Source organism: Aethalodelphis obliquidens, unplaced genomic scaffold, assembly GCF_003676395.1.
Source record: "Aethalodelphis obliquidens isolate GAN/ISIS:26980383/991018 unplaced genomic scaffold, ASM367639v1 scaffold6, whole genome shotgun sequence".
NCBI lineage: Eukaryota > Metazoa > Chordata > Mammalia > Artiodactyla > Delphinidae > Aethalodelphis > Aethalodelphis obliquidens.
This window is the reverse complement of record NW_020837950.1, coordinates 62,263,845-62,289,168: the sequence shown is the minus strand read 5'-3', so window position 1 is coordinate 62,289,168 and position 25,324 is coordinate 62,263,845. Positions and strand designations below refer to the sequence as shown.

Genomic DNA, 25,324 nt, shown 5'->3' with positions numbered 1-25,324 from the left:
TGGTCCGGGAAGATCCCACGTGCCGCGGAGCGGCTGGGCCCGTGAGCCATGGCCGCTAAGCCTGTGCGTCTGGAGCCTGTGCTCCGCAACGGGAGAGGCCACAACAGTGAGAGGCCCACGTACCGCAAAAAAAAAAAAAAAAAAAAAAAGCCGTCTCTTGCCAGACTCCAATGTCCTGCTGCACCCCACCACACCCCCACAAACACACACTGAGAGTCATTCCTCTAGCCCAACAGTATTTTCAATTATTCTGTTGTCAAATATGTGATTACTCTATTGTAGTTGAAACTGGAGGCATGGAGACCCCAAGGTCCAAAGATGTGCTTTCCTTGGCCTGCTGTTTGGCCTACAAAAGGTACATCTGCTCCCTCCCCCACAAAAATTAGATATATGCTCTATATATATTTAAATATATATATTTAAAAATCACGAAATTCCGATAAAAAATTTAGTTTTCTAGCTTCTCTTGAAAAACCAAAAGATCTAGCAACACTGGGCCCAAATTCCCACAAGGCAACACAAACTTTAGGGGGCATAAGAATCACAGCAAGAGATCATTAAAACATAAGCTGCAAGACCCCATCCTCAGAGTTTCTGATTCCTTAGATCTGGGATAGGACCGAAAAAACAGCATTTCTAACAAGTTTCAGGTGATTCTGATGCTGCTGGTCAAGAGACCATACTTTGAGAACCACTGTGCTAGATCCTTGCATGGGCTGTTCCTGTTCAATAGGGATGCACACTCCAGTTTACCATAGCCCACACCACATCCTATGGTCAGTGACACAAGTATCTGTTGTCAACTATCATGCTTACTCTCTTGTTTCTCTTACACATGCAAAGTCACTTAACTAACCTAATATGCCTGACCTCTTAAGCATTCGAGTTACTAGCAACCTCTGCTACTTGAGGGCAAGAAACCTGCCTTATACACCTCCTTCTCCCTCTCCAACCCCTGTCTCTCTGCCTCTCTCAAACATACACACTCACCATCCTACACAGTGTCTTACACATAGTGCTCAACTATGTTAGTTGATTTGAGTACCTGCATAAAGTCTGAATCCTTCAAGGCCTGAGCTTGAAGGACAGCAAGGTTTTTAAGCTAGGAACTGGTTTAGGCCTCCTTCCCTTTGTCTATTGGATCCTGATGAAAGAGCAGGTCAATGCTGCCTCAAATGTGGAGGTGGGAGACAAAGAACAAAGATCATTACACAGGATGAAGCATAAGATCTCCTGAGACCCATTTCTCCTTTTTAGCTTCTCAGAATCAGTACTCAGCCCCAAATCCTCTAAAAGTAGTTATCATTCAGGAATACTATCAGTTGAGCAATTCAACCAACTGCCTTCGCTAAGTGGTTTCATGATCATCAGCTTGAGGGCAGGGGAAGACGCCTGGGTGATAAATCTAGATTCCCTCTAACTTTCTTTTCTATGAGCCCATTAATGACGACTTGAAACAAATTCTGGTACACATTTTGAAATCCACCAAAATGCAGGCCAGACTCCTCCCTAGTGTCTACCCCCAACCCACACATGCTCTGTCTTGTAGCCTTGGCCCTAAGCCATGGTTTGTGTAAAATGGCCTCAAATTTAATTTCCACTTAGAGTTTAAATGTTTCTCTGTTCAATAATGAAATATGGGCAGCTCATTCCAGAGAGTTGTAAAGAGTGTCAGTCTTTAAGGCCAAGAACTTTTATCCTTCTTTTACAAGCTGACAGCAAATGAAAAGAGTTTGTTTCACCAAAAGGGATACCAAGGTAATTTGTGAAGACCTGACCTCATTAAAATATTCTTGAAATGTGACCAAAAAGGAAGAAACATCTAAGTAAACTGTTGGAGGCCTATCCTATGTCAAAAAGTGGCCTCAAAGCAGTATTATTATCACTTCCATTTTATGAAAAAGGGCCCTGAGACTTATAACAACCTCCCCGGGATTATACAGCTGTAATCAAAGACAGAATCAAACTCACTCTCAAGCCCACAACTTCCCCATTACCAATTTACCTTCACCATCCATACGTCTTATATCAAGGGCACATCTTCCCTCTAAACTGCCTCTAAAAAGCTTAAGAACTCAGAGGCTAAAGATGAGCCCAAACTCAATACATATAATAGAAGACCCCATGGTAACTGCTTCTTAAAACTAGAAGAGAGAAACAAAATGAGCACACAGTGAATCAGAGCAAAGCTATGCAAACGCATTTTTATAAGTGACAAATGATTCCCAGGCCAGAAAGGCTTTGCTTGAATGTAATAACAAATCTCAAGAAAACAGATCCCTCAGAAGGAGATTGCGAGGTAGCAGCAAAGGTATAAGAGTCTGAGAAAAGTCATCAAAGCCCATCAAGCAGCCTCCAAGGACAGTCCTGGCTGGCTGGTCCAATCCTTAATAAAGGGAGATGCCCAAAACCTGTCAATTTCAAGAAGCCCAAAAGCCATGACGGGAAAGACCAATAGATTTGAGCACATACAAATTAAATTAAAGGATGCCTTAAAAAAGTCAAAAGGTGAATGAACACAGAAGAGGAGGAGATATTTGAACACATGTCAGAAAAAGGGTTAATATTACTACTACTATAAACATGCTCCCTCCCGCCAAAAAATGATCAAGGACAAACAATCCAACAGAAAAAATGAACAGGAGAGGAAATGAATAGACAAATCATGGAACAGGAAATGCAAATATCTCAAAAACATACAGAAAAATTCTCAACTGCACCTGTAGTCAGGAAACATGCAAATCAAAACAAAGTTGCACTGTTTCTACTGACCAAAGTGCCAAAAAAAAACCCAAAACCTAAAAATATCAGTATTAGAACTAATGAGGGTATAGGGAAACAGATACTGTCCCATGATTCTTGGGGATATGAAAATGCTACACAATCCTTGGAACATTATTTGGTCACGTACTGATTTAAAAATAAGTATGACCTCTGACCTCAAATCCCACTTTGGAGAATTACATATTGAGGCATTTTAAGTGGCAAAAAACAACCTCAACATTCATCAACAGAGGAATAATTGAATAAATTCTAGACCTCCATATAAATATTGTAGTTATTGAAAAGAACAAAAATAGCATTATTTGGAAGATAGCAAAAGGCAGTGGACTTGAGAGCCACATTGCCCTAGTTCAAATTGCTGCTCCCATTAACTGGGCAACCTTGGGCAAATAAGTCACATCTCAGTTGCTTGTCCTTCCACTGGGGATCACAGTACCTACCTTGTATGGTAGTTGTGGGGTAAATGAGATAAAGCATAGGGCCTGGCATCCAGCAAATACTGGATATTCTGTTGGGGGAGCAGGGAAGAACTGTACAAATTGTATAGCATAGATATATTTTAGTTAAAAGTGTATATATGTTTTAAAGCACACTATGTATGTGTGTGTGGTGGTGAGAGGAAAGGAGAAGGTTTTAGCTCTTCCTCTGCATGTCTCTGTGTTGCAAGGAACATGTATTGCCTTTATAGGTTGGAAGACTAATCCTGTAACACTTTTTGAAAGTGACCTGCTGAGAGTGCTAGCAGGAGTGGAGGCTACGAAAGCATAATTAAAGATCGGGAAGTGAGTCTGGAAGCTGGGAAGTTTGGTGGGTCTGGAGCACAGAGTGCGCTGTGGAGGCAGCAGGTATAGCAGGTATAAGGCTGGGGGTAGTAAAGGAAGGACTGCATGTTCTCGGAGGGGGAGCGTGGACTTTCTCCAGATATCCATGGGAAGTTCTTTCGAAGAAAGGAATGCAAAGTATTGGCTGTACTAGGGCAGTATGAAAGATGTACTCTGCCCCTTCACCAAAACAAAAACTTTCAGTAGCTCCCTGTCATAGGGATAAAGTCCAGACCTACTTAGGTCTGTGAGTCTGATAGCCAGGCTTCTCATTCCACCTTTCCCCAACCTTACTGAACTACTTGTAGTTCTTAGAAGGTTCTGCTCTCTCCAGCTGACCTTTGCTCAGGCTGCAGCTTCTGCCAGCAGTGCCCCCCACACCTTTCCTTGTTCTGCCTGGCTAACTCTTCAGAGTTCAGCTCAAATAATCCTAACTCCTGGGAAGCTCACCTTGATCCCCCAAGGCTCAGTTTCCCTTCTAGGTCCTCCTACATCACCCTGGCATGAACCTAAAAAGAGAACTTTTGACATTGATCTGTAATTGTCAGTTTATTGTCTGCCTCTCCAACCAAACTGCTGGTGCTTAATAGTATTACTTGTTGATTCTTCAGTACCTAGCACAAAACAAAGTCAGAAATCTATAAATATTTGTTAAATAAACAAATGTCTTGAAACATACAAAGCATCTTACTCTTTCCCCTTTTTTGTATTCCATGTTTTCCCAAAAAGTTTCTCACTTAATGCCCTATCCTATGTGTGCTAGCCCACAGGCAGAAAATCCACAACAGATCATATTACTACGAGTCTGGGTCCATGTGACAGCTATATTGCTCACTGAAAACTAATAAATTAGTATAGGGATTTTAGTCTTATACTTTCATTAACGTAAGTTCTGCCCTGGAGGAAAAAAACCTCCATGTGCTGGCAAAAGCTGACATCTGAGCATTTAAAACAAAAGGGCCACAACTCTGAACTATGGTAAATTACTAAGGTAAAGACCTCTTGGGAGGCCTTCTCTGGCTACATCTGGACCTTGAGTCATTCACTCATTCAAATATGTAATAAACCCCCACTAAATGGCAACCTTCATTCCAAGCACTGAGGATATAGCAGGGAACAAGACAGACGAGCCCTACCCACCATGGAGTCACATTCTAGAGGGGGTTAGCAGAGGGCCAAATAATAAACATGTGAAAAATAAGAGAGTTTCAGGCAGTACTAAATACTGTGAAAACAATTAAGCAGGATAGGAAATGATTAAAGGTGGGGAGAAGGGATGACAGCTCTTTAGATGTGTGGTCAGGATAAAAGGCTTCTCTGAGGGATGGACATTTGAGCTGCAACCTAAGTAATGAGAATGAATCAGCCATGAGAAAATCTGGGAGCAGAGAATTCCAGGCTGGAAAAAGAGCAAATGCAAAACCTCAAAGGTAGGAATGAGCTTGGTGCATTCAAAGAAAGATAGAAAACCAATTTGGCTAGAGCATAATGAACAAGGAATGTGAGTTAAGAGCAATCAGAGGGTAGATGTACAACAGATCATAAGGGCCATGATGAGGAGCTTGGATTTTATTCTAATTGCAAGGGAAAGACATTAGGGAAGTATAGTTAGGGAAGTGATAGTCTGATTTATATTGTTAAATGGCTAATGATTGAGAATGAATTCTAGGAAGGCAAGAGTGGAAACCCAGGAGCCAGACAAGAGGCTATTGTCATGGTCTAAATGAGAGCTGCTGATGGCTTGTACCAGGATGGTAGCAGTAGACATAGTGAGAAGTGGTCCGTCAAATTTGGGATCATATTTTGGAGGTAGGATCAACAGGACTTGATCTTCGATTGGATGTTGCAGGCAAGAGAAAAAAGAAGAATCAAAGTTGTGATCTTTTGGTTCTTCTCATCAGGAATTCCTGCACCTGCTTGCCAATAAAAATTTATGTTCTGCCGGAGAACCTCCTTTCAGTAACCATAACAAAGTCAAAGCCAGTCAAAATTTCCGCTAGTGTATGACAAAATTTGAATTATGCATGCCAGTTTATGACAGAGGATTCAAGAACAGTTTATTCTTCATTAAACTGAAGCTTTAAGCTCCTGATTTTTTTTTTTGTAATCTAAAAAGCAGCTCATTTTCTAAAGACCCAAGTTGCTTACAAAACAAAGATTCGTGCTTTATAATCTTATTGTCTCATATGAGGGCCATATTTTATATCATTGTTTTATGAATGTTAAAAGGCTTAGCAGGCCAAGTAACTTACAGTACAGGAAGAAACAGAATGGCACGCCTAATTTCCTTACAATCAACCCCTAATGTATTCATTCACCTTCTATGAAACTCTGGCAACAATGTGTCTTGAAGAACTAGCTGTTTAAGGCTACAGAGCAATTCTCTTTCTCCTGAACTTAACTATTCTGATGTTTCATATACTGCCCAGTAACAGTCCTTTAGAAAATAACATTTTGAAAACAAACTACACTCATTAGTATGTACAAATCTATGAAATATACACAAAATATTATTAGAAAAATAACAGGTAGGATTGAATGTAATTTCATGGCTAAAAAAACATAGGAAAATTCACAGTAGTATTTGTGGTGTTAATATGCACAGCACTGTTTAGGACTGAGAACGTTTAGGGGACTCAGTAAACCACATCCCTCTTCCTACCAAGTTGTGAGCCAACTGAAAAACAGGAAAAAGAGTAGACAGCTGAGAACTGTCGTTCTTCCTGATAAAGCTGACGCTGGAGGCGAGATGGCGCCAGTGGGCCTCCCAACGCTGAACCCTAGGACAAGGTAGACTTACCACTGGGTTGCTGACTGGCAGAACGGGATTACAGAAACTCTCCCCTCCACCTACTCCAAAGACTTGTCCCTGTAAATTCTGCAGCATAAAGGAATAGACTAGAAGTCATGATTCCTGATGGCAGCCTGGCCCCAAGGGTAAGACTGGCCAAAGGGCTGAGCTTTCTCATGCAGCTTCTCACTATGTAGTATCTTACTCAATGGGGAAGAGGAAAGGCTGGCCCAAGACACCAGGAATGTTAATAAAACCCCCTGCAACTTACACCACATTCCCCACATAATTTTATTCTCTTAACCTAGTAATCTCCAAACTGGAATAAATCTACCCTGGGATTCTACTTTCCAAGAGGAATACAAGCACAGATAATTTTAAGGAAATCAATTCCATTTATTCAACTTTCACCTACTCCTTCCTAAAGTTGAGCTGTCTAAAATATGACTGAGGTTGAGATTTCACAACAATTCAATTTTTCCAATTCTATTTTAAAATCAGTCTTTTCTACTTATAAAAGACAGGCATCCTCTCACCCATCCCAGATATTACTATGACAATTTGCTCCCATGTGCAAAAAGCCTCTAAGGTACCGTACAAAGGAACAATTCTAAATAGTGATGTCAATATTTAATTTAATCAATGCATTATAAGTAGCAGGAGGATTTCTTGGCTTTCCTTATCTTAAATATATTTCTATTAAGAGAAAAGCATGGTGCTAGAAATTGGGTATTTTGGTCTGTGCGGGAGTGTTCTGAGTTCAGATAATTGTAGAGCAGGGTGGCAAGAGTTACGATCATTTTTGTCTAATGCCGTTTCCTCTTCCATTTCCTGATGGTGTCAAACAATACTGTTGAGATAGCAAACAGAAATACTGAAGGAGGTTGAGCCCTATTTCATGTGGGTAACAAACCCACAGCAAAGTTTCATGCTCCAGATATCTCTCTCAGAATTCAAAAATGGAAGATATGTAGAAAACATTCTGGGAAATACCAGTTACAAGGCACATCTGCTCAGTAATGAGAGAGAACTTGGTGCCATCCTCCTGTGTCTCAACTGCATATTTCAGATGATTTCAAGGAAAAGGATGTTAAAAAAATTCCAAATTTCCTTCTAACAGATCATCATTACATTACATGTAAAAGGAACATATATCACAGATACATTAATGTTTTGTAGTGCTTTTTGAACAATTATTCAGACTCATGGGAGAAAATATTTTCACTAGTTTTTACCTGAAGATTATTGAATATAGTAAGTCTATACTTGTTTTCTTACCCAAACACTTCTGCTTATTATTTGTAACCACTTCTCACCTCATTATTCATTCCTATCTTTTATGTAATACACTTAGATTTAGATATATAATTTTCTATTGTAAATAATGCATTGAACATCATTTATTCATCTTTTGTAAGCCCTGCACCTAATAGTCCCCCAACTTGTTTTCTTATTGTATCCTAGCAGGAAATTACATCCATGAACTAACTGGAGAGGAGGAGCTTCATCGATTTCATTAAGAGACATATTTCCAGGAAAATTTTAGTTCTCTTTAGTAATTATTTGGAAAAATTTGTAATGTACTTAAGATTAATTATGTATTACTACTAATAATTGTAAAAATAACTCAATCCAAAAGAAATTTTTGACATTTAGAACCTTTTGGTGGTAGAAATTTTTTAAAATTATAAACAATTTTTTGACTGCCACAAAGACTGATAGGGTGAGCAATAAAATACATTTGAGCATAAAATATATTTTTAAGACTTCTGTGGGGAAGTAGAATAAAAACACAAGTTCAAAGAGAAAAAAAGAGTAATGTAAAATTTCTGTAAATATGGATGATGGTGAGTATTCAATTTCTATGGGATTTAATTTCACTAAATGCATTTTTAAGTGCTATAACCCTTTACACTTTAAAATATTCATATTTAGATTACACCAGAAATTACATCTTTTGCAACTAAGGACAAAAAATTTTACATGTGAACCTAAAAATTATTTTGGGTGTATGTCAGTAAAAATGTATGAAGACCATTGCTTTGACCCTTTCAGCTTACCCACTGAGATCACCTTAGGACATGGTTATCCCCCTTGGGTAAGAAGTCAGCAGTCAGTTAGCGTAGTCCTGCTCCCATCTTCATAAGGCCACTTCAATACTGATTTCAGCTCTTTTGTGGAATCTCGTGGGGCCACTGGTAAAGGGTAGGTGTTGTTCCCAGAATGCCCTGAATGGGTCAGAACAATACGTCAATTAAATCAGCTCCCATGCTATTCTGTACGCAAGGCTATAATTCACAACCTGTTCTATTGCCACCTCAAATTATGTCTCACTACCTTGTTCAACATTACCAGAAGTTCTAAAAGAAGATCAAATGATAACATAAAAATACTCTAAAAACTAAAAGCCAAAAAGACATCCTCAATCTGATTATGACCCCTTTCCAATATGAATTTTCTAGCACGAAATGAAAAGTTCAGACATTACATTATCTTATTCTTCTGAATTACAGCCCAAAGTAATCAGTACCGACTTCATGTTAAAGTCCAAAATTATTAACTTCCAACTTGTTAACACTCTTGCGCTTGTGGATTAAAGTTCAAACAACAGGTTTTTTCACTCCATGGCAGTGAGCTTAGCTCCCAAGCCTGAAGCTCCCCTTCCCCCAGAGCGCCTATCCTGTTAAGCTTACCCCAAGCCTCCCTTGTCCTGGGCAGGCCCCCCTGGCATGGGCAGACCCCTGTGAAACTTGTGGTATGAAGCAGCAGAGTAGAAAGCATACTTTCTGTGGGCGGCCTGGCTCCCATGAGAAAGGAGAGAGGAAGAAGGTGGGCTGCACACGCCAAACTTACACATCAGGAAACTTGTTAGAAGCGCTGGAATGAGGTATCGAGTGTTATGTTAGTGGCACCCCCTCCATACTTTAAGAAACATCTGATGTGGGAAAGAAGTGTTTTCCCCTAAAATAGAGAAATAGAACAGAATTACAAGAAACAGTCTATCTTATTTAAGAAATATTTATTGAGCTCAAATTTCTAAGCTACATTTGCTGAGAGATTCCTAAGTGAATCAGAGCTGGATGCTGCCTAACAACCAACCACTAACATTTGTAACATAGTCATATATGTCAATGCCATATATTTTAGGTTTCTGTTACAGCAGTGCCCTACTTCCAGTACCAATTTTTGTATTACTATCGATCAGGCTTTATTTGCTACCAAACAACCACAAATATCTCAGCGACTTAGAACAGCAGAAACGTATTTCTCACTCATACAACCATGTGTATTAGCTAAGGAGTCTTTTCCACTTTGTACTGACCCTAGGACCCTGGCTGATGGAGGCAGCCACCATGTGGAATATTGTTGTGGTGGTAGATTAAATAAGGCCACAAGTTCTTTGTCACTCTTCCCCCCAATCCCCATCAAGAGGTGGAGTTTATTTACCCTCCCCTTGAAACTGAGTTGCCCATGTGACTGCTTTAACCAATAGAATGTGTTATTTCCAAGACTAAGCCTTACAAACACCTGGAAGCTTTTGCTTTTTGAAGAGTCCTGAGCCACCATGTAAGAAGTCAGGCTACTCTGCAGGAGAAGCCATTTAAACTGAGGCCCTGCAATAACACTGGAAAAAGAAAGGCTCAGCCATTCTAGCATCCCCATCGAGCCTCCAGATTACTCCAGTCCAACAATACCTGGCTGGAACCACATGAGAGACACCAAGCAAGATTAGACAACTGCCCATGAGCCCATTCAACCCACAAAACCATTGACGATAATAAAATGGTTACGCTTTTAAGTCACTAAGATTTGGGATAGTTTGTTATGCAGCAATAGGTAACTAAAACTTTCCGTCACTGTGCCAGAAGGAAAGAGCATGAGAAACTGTGCACGGGTTCTTAAAGCTTTTGCTCGCAAGTGACACAGATCACTTCAATCACACTTCAATGGCCATGCTGAGTTGAAAGGAGGGAAATGCAAGTTGGCTACGTGAGAAAAGAAATGGAAAAGAGGGCTTCCCTGGTGGTGCAGTGGTTAAGAATCCGCCTGCCAATGTAGGGGACACGGGTTCGAGCCCTGGTCCGGGAAGATCCCACATGCTGTGGAGCAACTAAGCCCGTGCACCACAACTACTGAGCCTGGGCTCTAGAGCCTGCGAGCCACGAGTGCTGAAGCCTGTGTGCCTAGAGCCCGTGCTCCACAACAAAAGAAGCCACCGTAGGGACTTTCCTGGTGGCACAGTGGTTAGGAATCCGCCTGCCAAAGCAGGGGACACAGGTTTGAGCCCTGGTCTGGGAAGATTCCACATGCCACAGAGCAACTAAGCCCCCACACACCACAACTACTGAGCCTACGCTCTAGAGCCCGTGCTCTGCAATGAGAAGCCACCGTAATGAGAAGTCCGCGCACCGCGACGAAGAGTAGCCCCTGCTCGCTGAAACTAGAGAAAGCCCGCATGCAGCAACGAAGACCCCACGCAGCCAAAAATAAATAAATAAAATAAATAAATTTATTTAAAAAAAAAAGAAATGGAAAAATTTGTTGGGTAGTGTGGATACCTCCAGAGAGGGGTCAGGCCTAGAGAGGTACATCTTCCATAGAGATGACAAGTCAATCAGTAAGCAGCAGATTACATTTGTAAGGGAAAGGCAGGGAAGTCATCTGTGGATTTATGGAGGCCTTTGAGTTCCAACTGAGTTTCTGAGATAGCTGAGGACCACTGGAGATAGGTATCTGAGTAAAGGAAATCAGTATACAGGACTAGTCCCTTCATGTAGTAATGAAGGAGGGAAAGACAGAGCAGGCCACCAGTCTGAAAGTTACTACAGTATTCAAAAAAAGAGTATCCTACTGGGAGAGATTTTTCCTGTGGGGAGTGGGGGGGCTTCAAGTGTGAAGTTGAGATGCTTATTTTATCAAGGATATAAAAGAAAATGTTTACTGGGTCCATAAGCCATGGCCGCTGAGCCTGCGCGTCCAGAGCCTGTGCTCCACAGTGGGAGAGGCCACAACAGTGAGAGGCCCGCGTACTGCAAAAAAAAAAAAAAAAAAAGAAAGAAAATGTTTAATTCTCATGGCAGAATGTTAATTACCTACCCACCATTTCCCAACCTACTTCCCTGACAACAGAACTTCAATTCTGCTTAGTTCCTCTCTTCCCCGCAAACCAATCAGGAAAAAAAAAACTATACACACATAATTCAGTACCAAGGTAAATCCCAACTGGTCTAAGCCAGTGGTTCTTAACCAGCATCATTTCTCTAGGGAGTGTGTGTGGGATGGAGGGGAAGAGGGTTTTTTTTTTTTCTTTTTTTGGTGTCACAATGCCTTGGGTTGCTATTAAATTTAGTAGGAAGGCACCAGAGATGCTAAATGACCAGCAACGCATGCCACAGTCCTGTATAATAACTGTCAAAAGCCAGATAAACACTAACCAATCATGGTAATCCCATGCTCCTTGTCAGTCACTGTTTTAGGGACTAGCTAGCAACCCAATTCTGGTAAATAAGATATAAGGAGTGGCCAGCTATGAAGCCTCTGGGGTGGTTTCTTCCTGCCTGTCGATGTTGTCCCAACCATATGACACCTGGGACTGCTACAGCCATCTTCTCCCTAAAACCAGTGTCTTCCCAAGCTCCCTGTTTCCATTATTGCCACTTCCATTTCCTTTTACCAGGTCCTGAAGCAATTTTGACTTCTCTTAACCATTAACCTTAGGGTGACCACTTGAGGTTGGCTTAGGACAGTCTAATTTTACTCCTATTCTCCCAGTGTAATTAACGGTGCCCCCTTTATCTTCGGAAAGTATTCTAGATTGGAGGAGTACAGACTATACATGGTCATTACCCCCAATTAAATCTTGTTCACTCTGCCTCAAGAAAATACCTCTAAAGCAGGGGTCAGCAAACTATGGCTTATAGGCTGTTTCTGTACCTCTGGAAAGTGAAAAAAAAAAAAAAGTTTTTTACATGTTTAAATGATTGAAAAAAAGTTAACGGGACTTCCCTGGTGGTCCAGTGGTTAAGACTCCGCACTACCAATGCAGGGAGCGTGAGTTCAACCCCTGGTTGGGGAACTAAGATCCTGCATGCTGGGCAGCACAGCCAAAATAAAATTTAAAAAAAAGTTAAAAGAATATTTCATGATATCTAAAATTATATCAAATTAAAATTTCAGTGTCCAAAAATAAAGTTTTGTTGGAACACAGCCAAGCTCATTCCTTGAAGTATTGTCTATGGCTGCTTTCTCACTACACGACAGAGTTGAGTAATTATGATAGAGAACACTTAAAATATTAATGTTTGGCCCTTTGAAGAAAAGCTTGCAGACCCCTTCTCTAATGCTGTCATTAGTCATGCGTTCCCTCACTTCCCTTACTCCTTTCACCAATACGGTAGCCTACTTAACTGGTTTCCCATTCTTTTCCCCACTCCAATCTTTCATACCAATCCTAGTAGAGAACTCTCTACAGAAGAGTTTTGATCCTGTCACTTGCCTCTTCCATATCTTCAGAGGCTCCTCCAAAACCGGCAATATGAAGTCCAAGCCTATCCCTCGATACTTAAGACTGCAACCTCAAGTCTTCCAGACTGTTCCTCTTCAGTACTTAAAGCCAAAATGGACCACTTGCTGTTTCCCTAATTAGCATACCATACGCCCCCATTGCTTGCCCACGTCTCTCCTCCATCCCATCAGTTCCTCAAGATAAAACGAAAACTGTTACTCCCTTGATAAACCTTCATTCGCCACAAAGGTAGTTCACACGCGCGCGGGGGCGGGGACTAGCGACACAAAACAGACTGGAGCGAGAAGGAGCACATCAGATGACCTGAGAGCGTGAGGTGAGGGGTTCAGAATGAGGCTTCAGAGGTGACATTTACACAGGAATTTTAAGGACTCGAGAGGCTAAAAGACTCTACAAGACCCAGAAAGATGAAAAGAAACTGTAAATAAAGCTAAATGCGCGAATAAAGGACCACCTCATCCTATTCACTTGCCTCTCGCCCCAATGAGAACGTTTCAAGGAAAAACGACACCTTTAGTACAAAATCTGAAAGAAAATTCTACAAGAGCAGCCTTGGCTAAAACCACTGGGGAATGGCGCAGACAGCACGTAGATTCCTTCTGCCAAACAATCCCTGGGCGAGCTCCGTGCGCGCTCTCCGCGCCAGGCGACTCCAGCTCCTCGCCAAAACTTCTAGGCTGTAGCTTTGCCTGCGCGCCCACGCTCTGGGCTTCCGGACAGGCGCGACGGCGCCCGGGGGAGAAAGAGACACCCCTCTTCAGTGTGCGAAAGCAGTTATAACTATGTCGCGGCCTCCCACTAGCCACCAACCCGCGCCCTCGGGAAGGCGTCAGGGAGGGTCCCGCCTCAGTGGCCGCCTCAGCACACGTGAAGCTCTCGAGCGGAGCCAAAGCGAAGAGGCGGGAGTTTGCGGACGCGAACCCTGGCCTGGGAAGAAAAGCGACTCCTGGGCGCACGCGCACAGCGAGGGGACTGGGAGGAGCGTGTCTCCCAGAGGGCTTGCAGAGGAAAGGAGAGCGCGTGGCGCCGCGGGGCCCGCGCACGCGCCGTAGTCTCGCCCCGCCCGCGCGCGCGGCCGGCGCACCGTGTTTTCTTCAGACCCGCCCCCCTCTTCTACTTCAACTAGAGGCGAAGGACGAGAGCAGGGAAGTGTGGGGCGAGGTGGGCGGGGCGTCGCACGCGCGCGCGGCCTGCAAAAGGAGGGAGGGGGACGGAGGGAGAGATCCAAGACAACGTTACCGCGTTAACACCCAGTCGGGAGCCGGCCTGACCCCGCCCCCTACCCTCACGCTATTGGCTGGGAGGCCCCACATGGGCGGGGCCGACCGTGGGGTTGGGGAGGGCAGGGGGCGGGGAGGAGAGGAAGGCGCTGGCGGGCAGTGATGGCGGCGGGTGATGGGGACGTGAATTTAGGCACCCTGGGGAGTGGCAGCGAGAGCAGCAGCGACGGTAGCAGCGAGAGCCCGAGCGGCGCGGGAGCGGCAGCAGAAGGGGGCGGCTGGTCGGCTGCTGCGCTGGCCCTTCTGACGGGGGGCGGGGAGATGCTGCTGAACGTGGCGCTGGTGGCGCTGGTGCTGCTGGGGGCCTACCGGCTGTGGGTGCGTTGGGGGCGGCGGGGTCTGGGGGCTGGGGCCGGGGCGGGCGAGGAGAGCCCCGCTGCCTCTCTTCCTCGTATGAAGAAGCGGGACTTCAGCTTGGAGCAGCTGCGCCAGTACGACGGGTCACGCACCCCGCGCATCCTGCTTGCGGTCAATGGGAAAGTCTTCGACGTGACCAAAGGCAGCAAGTTCTACGGCCCCGGTGAGGAGTTGGACGGGGAGGGGGAGGACCCCCTGCAGCTCAAGCGCGACCATCTTATGATGGGGAGGCCCCTGGGCAAAGGGTTAGCTTGCCATCCTTCTTGACATCTGGATCCCCGCGCCTTGTCTCCTGCACCTGAGACGGCCCGCCCCCCACACGCCTCGGCCGCGGGCCCCTCCGGCGTTTACCCCCCCGAAGTCGGGGTCCCAGTGTCGCCCCAGGAGCCAGCTCTCATCTTTCATTTTTCTCCTATCCCATTTCTCCTCGCAGCCTTTTCTTGTGCTGAATTTTTCAAAATCCTTTTAGTTGTCGCCAGTCACGCTGGCCCTCAGCCTTTCCTGAGCTTTCTGATTCCTGGGATCGTTGGAGGCGGGAGAGAAGAAAGATTTCTAAAGTAGGGACCTAAAGTTTTAGGTGCTGTAATTCATAGCTTTCCTTTCTTTACTCTGTGTGTGTGTGTTTGTGTGTGTGTGTGTGCGCGTGTGTGTGCACGCGCCACTGAGCTTCCTTTTCCCTCTACTACTCCCCATAAGGCCACATTTAGGTACACGGAGTTCCAAGTCCCAGCCCTCTGTAAACTCCTGTCATATAAGCAACACCTCGACTCTTTTTTTTTTTAAAAAAACGGGTTTTGGTACGAAGATGCTTTCCAAGATTAACAATATATGTGGGATGAGGCAGACCTGAATGCAGATCCTAATAAATACTGGCAAGGGTCTTCGCCCAGAGTTTTGGGGGTGGAGCTCATATACCCAGCAGGCGTGCCTGTCCGGTTTCTCTCTTTTATCTTTTTTTTTTTTTTTTTTTAGTAGGAAGGCAAGTATTCAACTACACGTTGATTATGATTTATTGTGTTTTCACTGAGGAGCAAAAACTTAAAACAGCTATAAATTCATACCCCCAGGCACCAGTGCTGCAAGTTAAAGATTTTTAAAACTTTGCTTTCAGAGAACTGTGTGTGTGTAGGGTGTTTGGTTTAGAAACCCTTCTTTTACAATGTAGTTATAGCATACATTTCAGATTATGTTAATAAACTTCAGTTCAGACTCATGGAACCTGTTGGCATACCATAAAACTGATCAACATTGTACATGCTGGTTGTGTAGTTATTCTGAGCTTTAAAAAAGTGACTACAATAAAAGTAAATAAAATTAGAGACCTAGAGTGACCTGTTATTCGAAAGAGTGCATCCAGGTCTTAAAGTCAAGGGGGTTGGCAAGTCTAAAAACAAGTTGGTTTCCTCTTTAATCTGTTAGTCCATGAGATTTATTGACACTTGCAAATATATACTTACGATTTCTGTGCTTAGTGCTGGAAGGTATTTTAGAAGTGCTTTGGTTAGTTGTTAATTAGAGGTAAGAAATTGGAGATTCTACATGTTGAACTATTTATTTCTTAGTGCCTTGTATTTTCTGTATATATTTATAGTACATTCAATCCAACCAAGTCACAGATAGCTTATTAAGTACTTGCTTCTCGTTGTATAAAAATGAAAACCAGATGTCTGCCTACTCATATCAGCTGAAATAGTTAATACTTTTTTGTTTACTTATGAGCATGGGGGATAAGACAATAGGGCCAAAGTACAATATTTAAACGGACAGACCAAATTAAATAGTTTTTTTTTTTTTTTAGTCAAGGATTTACACAGTATGTGTGTTCGATGATTAGAAATTGTGTACAGGTTTAGATTTTTAATACAGAGCTTAACCAAACTAAAAACTCTGCCTTTGTACCCCTATCTAAACTGACAGTGAAGCAACCAAAGTATTAGTACAAAGAAGCATATCGGTCCTCACACATTATGCCTTGCCACTATCTGAAAATAGCTAGGAGAAACAGCCTTAGACACAGTTTGGCAGGATCCAGTGGCAAATGTTCTGCAACAGAAATTTTAAAATTGAGTCATAGTTGTAATGTAGATGGCCTTTGTGTGGCTTGAGCCAGTGAGGGGGTTCCTCGTAACAACAGAAGAGTCAGCTTTAGGTTAGCTTCCACTGATTTCCAGGTCCTAATGAACAGGCTAAGAGTGATATTCAGTTATTTTATTCTAAGTACTTATCAATTAACAACCTAATAGAGGTATTTGGAATATTTTATTATTGAAAGGAACCTTAAAGGTAGCCAGATCATCTTAGGGGCTGAGAATATATTTCACATTAAGAGAAGATAAAACACTTCCCAAAAGTCTTGAAGCCAAATTTCTGGCTATGAAACAGACATAAGTTCGGTTTTGGTTTTAATTTTTTATTTTCATCCTCAAATCAATTAAGCAGTTTTGTAGCAGAATAATTCAGAAGTAAAAATCCTTACCTGAGACTCTTAGTAGCTGAAAGAATGAGCTAATAAGGGAGCTAGAAAACCTAGTTTCTGTGCCTAACCAATATCTACTCCCATTTCTCAGTAATGGTTTTAGAGTTAGATTGTTTTGTGAGGCTTTTTCTGTGTTGAAGATATTTTTAGCCATACATTTTTAAAGTATGGGTTCTTAAAAAATTAAATATTGGCAGTTTAATTTAGTGGAGTAAACATATTGGCAAACAGTTGTCATTAACTACATTTGTCAATATTAAATTTAGTAACAGTTTAGGCAGTTGGCCAGCACGTGAGGAAAGTGGTCATGTAAGAAACAATGAATGTGGAAGGAGAAAGGAACTAGATTTGTTAAGCAGCTACTACATCAAATCCATTAATTTGTCATCTCCACAGTGCTTCAGTGAGATTAGTGAGTATTCTGTCTTTCATATGGGGAGCCTGAGGTTTAGGAATTTGAGGTAAATTGGCTTGGGTCACACAGACATGGTATTCAAATCCAGACATATTTGACCGCAAAGCCTATCTATTCTATTTCAGGTATACTGCATTCTGGGATAAACTTAAAGAGAATCTCACTGCTGTTATTTTTTATACCCTCTCCTAGTTCCATAAGGATTTAAAGCCTCAAAAGAAACACACTTCATGGCTTTATGTTGTGCTGTTGGATATGGTAGCCACAAGCCACGTGTAGCTTTTTAAATTTAAATTAATTAAATATAATTAAAAATTGAGTTCCTCAGTCACACTAGCCATATTTCAAGTGCTCAGTACCCACATGGCTACCGTACTATACAGTGCACTTTATAGAGCATTTCCGACTTCCCATTGAGTTCTGTTCAATAGCATTGATTCTAGAGGTCAGGGTAGAAGGAGTAGGAAACTCCATTTGGGGCTTATTATCTCATTTAATTTTCAGACAGCCCTAGGAAATAAGTAATGTTCCCATTTTACAAACGTGGAAACTGTAACTCAGAGAGATTTTGCCCCAAGTCACATATCTAGTAAGTAGCCAAGCTAGAAATCAAACCCAGTCTAACAGGCTTCATAGGCTATCCCCTCCCACTGTATCACAACATAATATAATTTCACGTTTCCATAGTCATAATAGATGAGGAAGACTCCAACAGATAGTATAATTTTAAATAATTTGATGTAATATTACTGCAGTGGAATTAAAAGTGTTTTTTATTCTTTAGAATGGCAAGAAATTATACAATTGACCTTTCTAATAGTTTATCTGCGTTTCTGATATTTAGATATATAGCTTCCCCCGTTATTCCATGTATTCTTTGACATATACCAAAGCTGTATTTTCTCCAACATACCATTTAAATTCCACTGGAAAGGAAAGAAGTATATACGAAGTACCCCATGAGATGCCTAATATTTAGGAGGTGGGCGAAAGGAGCACATTTACCTTTCATGTGTCTTTCCTCCTTTTTTAACTTTATGTTCAATATGTGAGTTTTATTTGTAGTTTGAAGAATTGCAGCTGAAGCAACAGTTTAGGCATATAGACAAACCTATTCCTTCATCAATGTCCTACTGACACTACCCAGCTCTCATCCTAGCTTCTTGCTTTGAAGCCAACTGGGTCTGTGTTAGGTCTAATGCCCATACACATTCATTACCTACTATTCATTACCTGCCAATCAAATAAAGGGATCAGCTAAGTCTTCTGATGAATTTTGATACTCTGCTCAAATTTATACTAGTAATTTCTACAGTACCTTCTTGTTTGGCTCTTCTGAGTTCAACATCATTCCAGTGTTTTTAATCTAAGAGGGAATTGTATTTGTATTAAATACTAACACAAAGTATAATAGGATAGCTTAAAGCATGTATAAGACCAGAAGTTATTCAGTTTGGAGGAAAGGAGTACATTTAGTAACATCTGGAGTTAGCCATTCAAGTTCTTTTATAATAGTTCTTTCAACAGTGTAACATAGATCACTCCTCCCCCACGTACTTGTGACAGACATCACTAAATAACTGCTGTACTCTTAGAGCCAGCATCTTGTCTCAAGATCTTTAATATAGGATTTCATCTCCACTTTTAAACTCTAAGAAGGAATTGCCTGGATTTCATTACATTGTTGCCTAGATAAGATGTTTTGAGAAATGAGAGTTCTCTGAGTCTTCAAAACATTTGCCTCCCTACCCTCATGGAGTTTATGGTCTGTTGAGGAAGATAGATGATAAACAAGCATTCAATACATGATTGTAGTCTGTAATTAAATATGATGTGAAATAAATGAATAGGATATGTAATAGAGGTTAACAGAGGACTTTATTTAGATCAGACGGTTAAGAAAGGTACCTTATTTATATTGGTTTGTCAAGAAAGTGAGGATTGATACCTCAGCAAAAACCTGAAGGAGCCAGCCTTACAAAGATTGGGTATATCAATGTTTTGAAGCTATCTAAGCACTAGATCTAGAACTGATACTGTGTTAATCGGCAGAGGAAGAAACATCCTTATCACCCTTACTGATTTTCAGATTTGACTTGAGGCTTCATTTGATTAGTGTTACCTCAGTGCTTCTTTTTCCATCCTTTTACTTTTAACCAATCTGTGTTTTTTTTCCTTATAAATAACATATAGCTGATTTTTTCATAAAATTTAATATCAATACCGTCTTTTAACAACTTAATCAGTTTATTTTTTTATTCCTTCCACGTTTTCTCCCCTACTGATTTTTTTTAAATTTATTTTATTGAAGTATAGTTGATTTACAATGTTGTATTAATTTGTACTATACAGCAAAGTGTTTCAGTTATACATACATATACATTCTTTTTTATATTCTTTTCCACTGTGGTTTGTCACAGGGTATTGAATATAGTTCCCTGTGCTATACAGTAGGACCTGGTTTATACGTTGTCTGTATACTAGTTTGCATCTGCTCACCCCAAACTCCCAATCCATCCCTCCCCCACTCCACCCACCCCTTGGCAGCCACAAGTCTGTTCTCTATGTCTGTGTGTCTGTTTCTGTTTCACATCCCCCTACTGATTTGGATGCATTCTATTTCTATTCTTTTGGTGATAAGATTCTTTTCCTTCAGTTTTTGCTATAGAATATAAGAATGTTAACCAAACATTTTTGTATGAATTAGAAAGAACTCTTCAAGACACTTCACTGCCATTTGACAGAATATTTCTTAATATTAAATATACAAAACTATCATGTATACAAATGTAAATGGTGTCCCCTGGAGTTATATGGTACATAGCCATATATTGTGGCCCTGGTTAGAAAACATTAACTCTAATTCCTCCCACATTCCATTTTTTCTATGTTATTACTATTAGACTTCTAGTTTTACTGCAGTTTTTAAAACTCTACCCCCAAATTGGTTAAATTATTAACTTTTTTTTTAATAGTCAATCTTCATTTAAATTTACCAACATAGTTACCATTTTCTTTATTCACTGTCATTTCTTGCATCTCATTTCTTTGTTCAGGGTTCAGTTTTCATTTTAGTGAGGTACATCCTATAGCTTTTTTCATTGATAGAAAAAGATTCTGTGTCTATCTGCCCTCACTCAGGAATAATAGTATAGACGTAGGATATAAAATTGTGGGTTAACTGTTTTTTTAACTCATATCCTCAATGATGTTTTTTTTAGTTTTTTGTTTTCTGTTTTTTTGTTTTTTATTATTTTTGGCTGCATTGGGTCTTACTTGCAGCACGCAGGATCTTTCGTTGTGGCGTGTGGGCTCCAGAGCGCAGGCTCAGTAGCTGCAGTACATGGGGCTCTGTAGTTGTGGTGCACAGGCTCCAGAGCACGTGGGCCCTGTAGTTTGCAGCACACAGGCTTTATAGTTGAGGTGCGCAGGCTCAGTAGTGCAGCATGCGGGCTCATTTGCCCCACGGCATGTGGGATCTTAATTCCCTGATCAGGGATCGAACCAGCGTCACCTGCATTGGAATGTGGATTCTTAACCACTGGACCACCAGGGAAGTCCCCTTAATTTCTTAATAATTTTAAGTAAACATACTATATCTCTTTAATCTGCTTCTGTTATCTTATTCTTGGGATACCATTTCTCATATCTGTTCTGTGTGCTCACTCCTCCATGGTAGTTTGTTTCTTCATGTAGTTACAACTTTTATTACAAAATTCAGCAATTGCTGTCTTTTTGTTTCTTGAATATTTTCTGTGATGTTCCATGAGCCTTGGGTTGTGGAAGTCTCCCTGTGGAGTGGTTTGGGGTATGCCTCAATGGAAGTTTCTGAAAAAAAATTTTTTTTATTAGGTAATACATGCTTGAGATAGAAAAATTTTAAAGGGTATATAGTAAAAGATAGTCTCCTTCCCACAACCCAGCCACCATGTTCCCCTCCCTAGAGGTGAGGAACCAGTCTGAGTATCTGAGTCTTGTTCCAGAGCTATTCTCTGCAAGTGAAAGCATGTGGGTATGTACACCCCTCCCATGCACTAATTGTAGCATACTATACAAACCTTTAACAATATTTTAACATATTGAGAGCCTTTCATATCAGTTTAAAGAGAACCATTTCATTCTTTTGAATGTGTGCATAAATTCTATTATATGAATATATCATAATAGTACACTTTTTTTTTTTTTTTTGCGGTACGCAGGCCTCTCACTGCTGTGGCCTCTCACTGCTGTGGCCTCTCCCACTGCGGAGCACAGGCTCCGGACGCGCAGGCTCAGCGGCCATGGCTCACGGGCCCAGCCGCTCCGTGGCATGTGGGATCCTCCTGAACCGGGGCACGAACCCGTGTCCCCCGCATCGGCAGGCGGACTGTCAACCACTGCGCCACCAGGGAAGCCCAGTAGTCCACTTTTAATGAACATTTGTTTCCAATCTCTTGTTATTACATGGTACTGCTCTAAATATTCATGTATCATTTTAAACGTGAGTAAAATCATAATTATCTATCAAATAAATTCCTAGACGTAAAATTACTGAGTCTTAGGGTATGGACATTTTTAATTTGGGTACTTATTTCCGAATTGCCCTCCAGAGACATTGGACAAATTTACACTCACACGAAAATGCCTGTTTCTCACCCTTTTGCCAAAAATGTGATATTAAACTTTTTGGTCTTTGTCAATCTGAGCAGTTAAAATAGTATTTCAATATTATTTTAATTTACATTTCTCAGTGAGGTTGGACATCCTCAAAAATTTGAGTCATTTATGTTTCCTTTCCTACAAATTATCTATTCATATATTTTTTGCCACATTTTTTCGATCATGACTATTTTATTGCAGCTGGGCTTTGTATCATACTTAAAGCTTTTCTTAATACTTAATACTTTTATGGTTTTAGTTTGTTAGTTCCACTTGGAATTTATTTTGTTTTAAGAAGTGAAGTAAGCATCCAACTTTTGTTTTTGTTTTCTTACAGAGGGCTGTTCAGTTATCCCAACATCATTTATAGAATAACTTCTTTCTCCCAATACTTGCTGTATTACCATTACTGTTTGTTAAATTCCAACAGATATTTAAATCCATGCTATTGTATTTTTTTCACCTTAGAGTTCTCATTCTACCTGGGCTAGGTGAACTCAGGCCCCACTCCCACAAACGGCACAGGCCTGGGGTTTTAATTTTTCAAAGTCTTCCCTGCCCCCAGCCCAGCCTTGAGCCCTGGGGCCAGGGCCACTAGCTCAACCCACAGTATTGCTGAGAGCCTCCTAGTTTGAATTTTCGAAGCAAGGTTGAGTTTTCAGTTCCTCTTAGAATTATAGTAGTCAAGAGATTATCTGGTTTGACCTCCAATTTTAGGCATGTAAAATTTGCCCAAGGTCAAGTGTAGGGTGCGGCCTCGAACCCAGGTATCTTAACTTCTTAAGAGGTATTCTTTCAGTTTTACCATGCTACCTTCTCTCTAAAAGTCCTGGGAGTTCCTAGAGCTAAGTATAAAAAAATAATATCTATTAGTTGGATTTCATTTAGTCACTTTTACATATTGTTTCATTTGTTCCTAGGCACATTATAACCTTATTTGGAATAAATTACTCAATACCAAGTATTATTAGATTTTTTTTTTTAACTTACTTTAATAATCACAGAAGACTATTGTCAGAACATGCCAGAAAACTGGGCTGTTTATGAACTTTAATGAATTAAAGTTTGTCTCCGAGAGCTATGGTTTTTATACCATGGAAATAACTAAAACATTCTGGAATTTTCTCTTCTTCATAAATACTAATGTAGATACATAATCATCTTAATAGTCACAAAATTATGTGTTACATATTTTAGATATTTTATTTACTTCCTCCTGGAATTCTTTGCTCATTAAATTATTCTTTAAAACATTGTTTTACAGTGACCATATGTTGTTGCCTTCAAAAATATGTCACCCCATTGTCACTTGATTGTATTAAAGTAAGCAGTTTCAGGATACAATAACTAGTAGATTTACTGATTTTTGAACTTTAAAAATCTGTATCATAAGTGGTATTAACTCTTAAAACTGTTAATGAAATCTGAATTCTAACTAGTATAATGTCATTTCGGTGTATTTAACAATATCATGGAAATAAGATTTATCATTAAAATGATGTCCTAGGATATTTGTTATATATGTACATTTAAGAGAATCTGTCTTGGCTAAATAATTGGGTACATTTTTTGTAGCAAGAATTTTCTTGAAACTGTAAATCTAGTTTTGTATCAGCACTATATTTTAGTCTTTGATAAAGCAAGAGTATAATTTGCTTAGTTATTACTGAAATGTTAATATCTAAATGAGCCTTAATCAAAACAATCTGATTAATTTATATAAGTGAGATTTGAGTGTGTGTGTGTGTGTGTGTAAATTATACCATACTGAAGACCTAATACCATTTAAAATTTGCTTTCCTTGGGTAGCTCTCTGCTATTATAGTATTATGGATAGCCAAGAGTAGTTATCAAAATATTAGAATCAGTAACATTTAGGTCTGTTATGTAAGGAGGTAGTGGAAAGGGGAGGTATTACTGACTTCTTAGATATGGTTCTGATTGTGTTAGGGATGCAGAGAAATATACTTTAACTGGACCTCAAATCCTCCTTTTTCCAAGCAACTCATCCTTTTCCAACTCTAGTTCTGAATCTTTATATTACGTTCTTTATGGTCTTAGAGGAAAAAGTAAAGAAAACTGTTTTCAGAAAAACCTTTTCAGAAGTTAAATGCTTCTTGAGGGAAATTGGAAGCATGTGGAGAGGACAGCAATACAAAGAGTAGGAAAATATGTTAATCACTGAATCATTCTTTTCAGAAGTTAACAAAACATCATTTTGTCTAGAATTAGGCTTGGGTTATTAACTGTTGACTCAAGCTCACTCTAAGTTAGCCAAACCAAAAAAAGAACATCATTCCCTCTTAGGGAAGTTGGCAGACAATTTTACTAAAGAATACACTGTTATACGTTAATACACTCAAAGATGGAGGGTTTTATGACTCCTATTTTTTATAGTGATCATCTTTTCTTCTCTCCTGTTTACCATTTGGATATGTTTTAAGGTTGATACTGTGAAGTATCCTGAAGTAGATTGACTTTTGTAGGCCAGGGAGGTAAATATTGTAACACAATGCTAAGAAAAGCTGATGATTTCTTAAAAAAAAAAAAAAAAAAAGCTTTTTTTGTTAATGCTCTTCCATTTTGATTTAACAGGTATTCTAAAATAGTCATTTCCCTGAAATTTTGTGATTAGTGAAATGCTCCAGTTTTCAGGATTGTCACTCCATCTTTGGGTTTGTGGGTCCTCTGTGTTTTCTCAAGATGTGTTGTGTTTGGGGTAGTCAGAAAAGTGGAAATGTTACTTCCCAGTTCTGTCAGTAATTTTAGGCAAGGCACTGAATGCCTCCGTTTCTATTTGTCTGCCAAACAGGGAGGGCAAAAACTGTCCCTTCCACTTTGCAATACTGTGAGAGAGGAAAGTGAGATTGCTAGCAAATTCTCCAAAAAGTTGAAATTCTCATTTTACATTTGTAGTTTTTTATAGCCTTGATCAATTTTATTTTTTTCTTTTGTGTGTTTGACTAATCACTGTTTTAAGTTTGTAAGCATTGGTCCAGTTAGCATTAAGAGGCTATATATTGGGCTTCCCTGGTGGCGCAGTGGTTGAGAGTCCGCCTGCCAATGCAGGGGACACGGGTTAGTGCCCCGGTCCAGGAGGATCCCACGTGCCGCGGAGCGGCTGGGCCCATGAGCCATGGCCACTGAGCCTGCACGTCCAGAGCCTGTGTTCTGCAACAGGAGAGGCCACAACAGTGAGAGGCCCACGTATTGCAAAAAAAAAAAAAAAAAAAAAA

General features: G+C 40.6%; 1 protein-coding gene and 1 long non-coding RNA gene across 2 annotated transcripts in view; one reads left to right on the top strand and one right to left on the bottom strand.

Moving 5' to 3' along the window:
* Nucleotides 1-87: 87 nt before the first annotated feature.
* Nucleotides 88-12,512, bottom strand: LOC113619102 (uncharacterized). Its single transcript, XR_003432280.1, has 3 exons — nt 10,956-12,512; nt 9,250-9,357; nt 88-8,624 (listed from the first exon to the last, which is right to left on the bottom strand). It is a non-coding gene; the product is annotated as an uncharacterized LOC113619102 (long non-coding RNA).
* Nucleotides 12,513-13,923: 1,411 nt separating this feature from the next.
* Nucleotides 13,924-25,324, top strand: part of PGRMC2 (progesterone receptor membrane component 2) — a 17,206-nt gene continuing 5,805 nt past the window's right edge. Inside the window, 2 exon segments of the mRNA XM_027103698.1 lie at nt 13,924-14,279; nt 14,282-14,722. Of these exon segments, the coding sequence (XP_026959499.1) occupies nt 14,234-14,279; nt 14,282-14,722 (487 nt within the window). The 5' untranslated portion in view covers nt 13,924-14,233.